We start from the raw sequence: 890 nt of genomic DNA, 5'->3' as shown, positions 1-890 counted from the left end.
TAGTTAATATCAATGAAAAATAAGATAAATCAAATAAAGCTAATTAGAATACACTCATTTTCATACTATATTATCCTTTTTACTATAATACGTTACACACATAGGCTACAATCATACATATTTTTTAAAATTTTAAAATTTCATTGGTTTTCACGTTTACCAAAAAGTGTTAGAAAATCATTATATTAAATGTTACTAAATTTTAGAAAATTCTATCAAAATAGAAAATTTCTTAATTTTTATAAAGTTGAAAAACAACCTTCAGAATATTTAAAGTACAACCATACTCACAAAAGCAGCAAAAATCAAAGCTAATTTCTTATTTACAAGAAAACTAGTATCTTTTCAAGTTTTACCATCTAACATACAATTCGGGGCTTTGCAGTCATTTTGTTTCTACTTTCCCTCCGCAATTGAATTCAGTTTTCCCATCTTTCCCTTCTTCTTCTTGAGATGCCTTTGCTGCCTTTTTAGCGGCTTCTTTTGTCAAGGTGCACTGCTTCCCTTTGTCGTTTTTATCGACAAAATGGCACCCTTCCGTTTCGCCGCACTTGGTTTTGTTTTCCCCTATGCCGTTGCAAATTTTCTCTGGAGTTTTATCGGTGCCTTTACCTGCTTCCGCTTTTAACCGTGCTATTTCATCCTTTAAATTTTTTGTGTTGACGTTCCTGTAATATATTAAAACTGCTACGAGCTTTCCAATGTCTTCGATCGAGCTTAAAGGATTTTCCGGCGGCTTTTTTGCCACCGTGTTTTTGACATTAGTCGTGGCCATTGCCTTGTTGTAAGTTTGTGCCATGTTCTTTGCTGTGCCGTATGCGGCCGTCATCTGAGCCTATAGGTTTGGAGGTTCCGTATCTCCTGGTCGCCAGCCTAGGACTGTTTCTTTT

At 35.1% G+C, this 890-nt stretch overlaps 1 pseudogene across 1 annotated transcript in view; it reads right to left on the bottom strand.

Annotated features, from left to right (window-relative positions):
- Positions 1 to 279: 279 nt before the first annotated feature.
- TEOVI_000554700:pseudogene overlaps positions 280 to 890 on the bottom strand; it is a 1,408-nt pseudogene continuing 797 nt past the window's right edge. The window contains 2 exon segments of the mRNA in view: positions 280 to 396; positions 398 to 890. The exon segment at positions 398 to 890 is cut by the window's right edge and continues 797 nt beyond it. Of these exon segments, the coding sequence occupies positions 280 to 396; positions 398 to 890 (610 nt within the window).

This window comes from Trypanosoma equiperdum, assembly GCF_001457755.1.
Source record: "Trypanosoma equiperdum strain OVI genome assembly, contig: ctg_1081, whole genome shotgun sequence".
Classification (NCBI taxonomy): domain Eukaryota; phylum Euglenozoa; class Kinetoplastea; order Trypanosomatida; family Trypanosomatidae; genus Trypanosoma; species Trypanosoma equiperdum.
The sequence above is the reverse complement of the archived record's forward strand: the minus strand, read 5'-3'. Positions and strand labels throughout refer to the sequence as shown.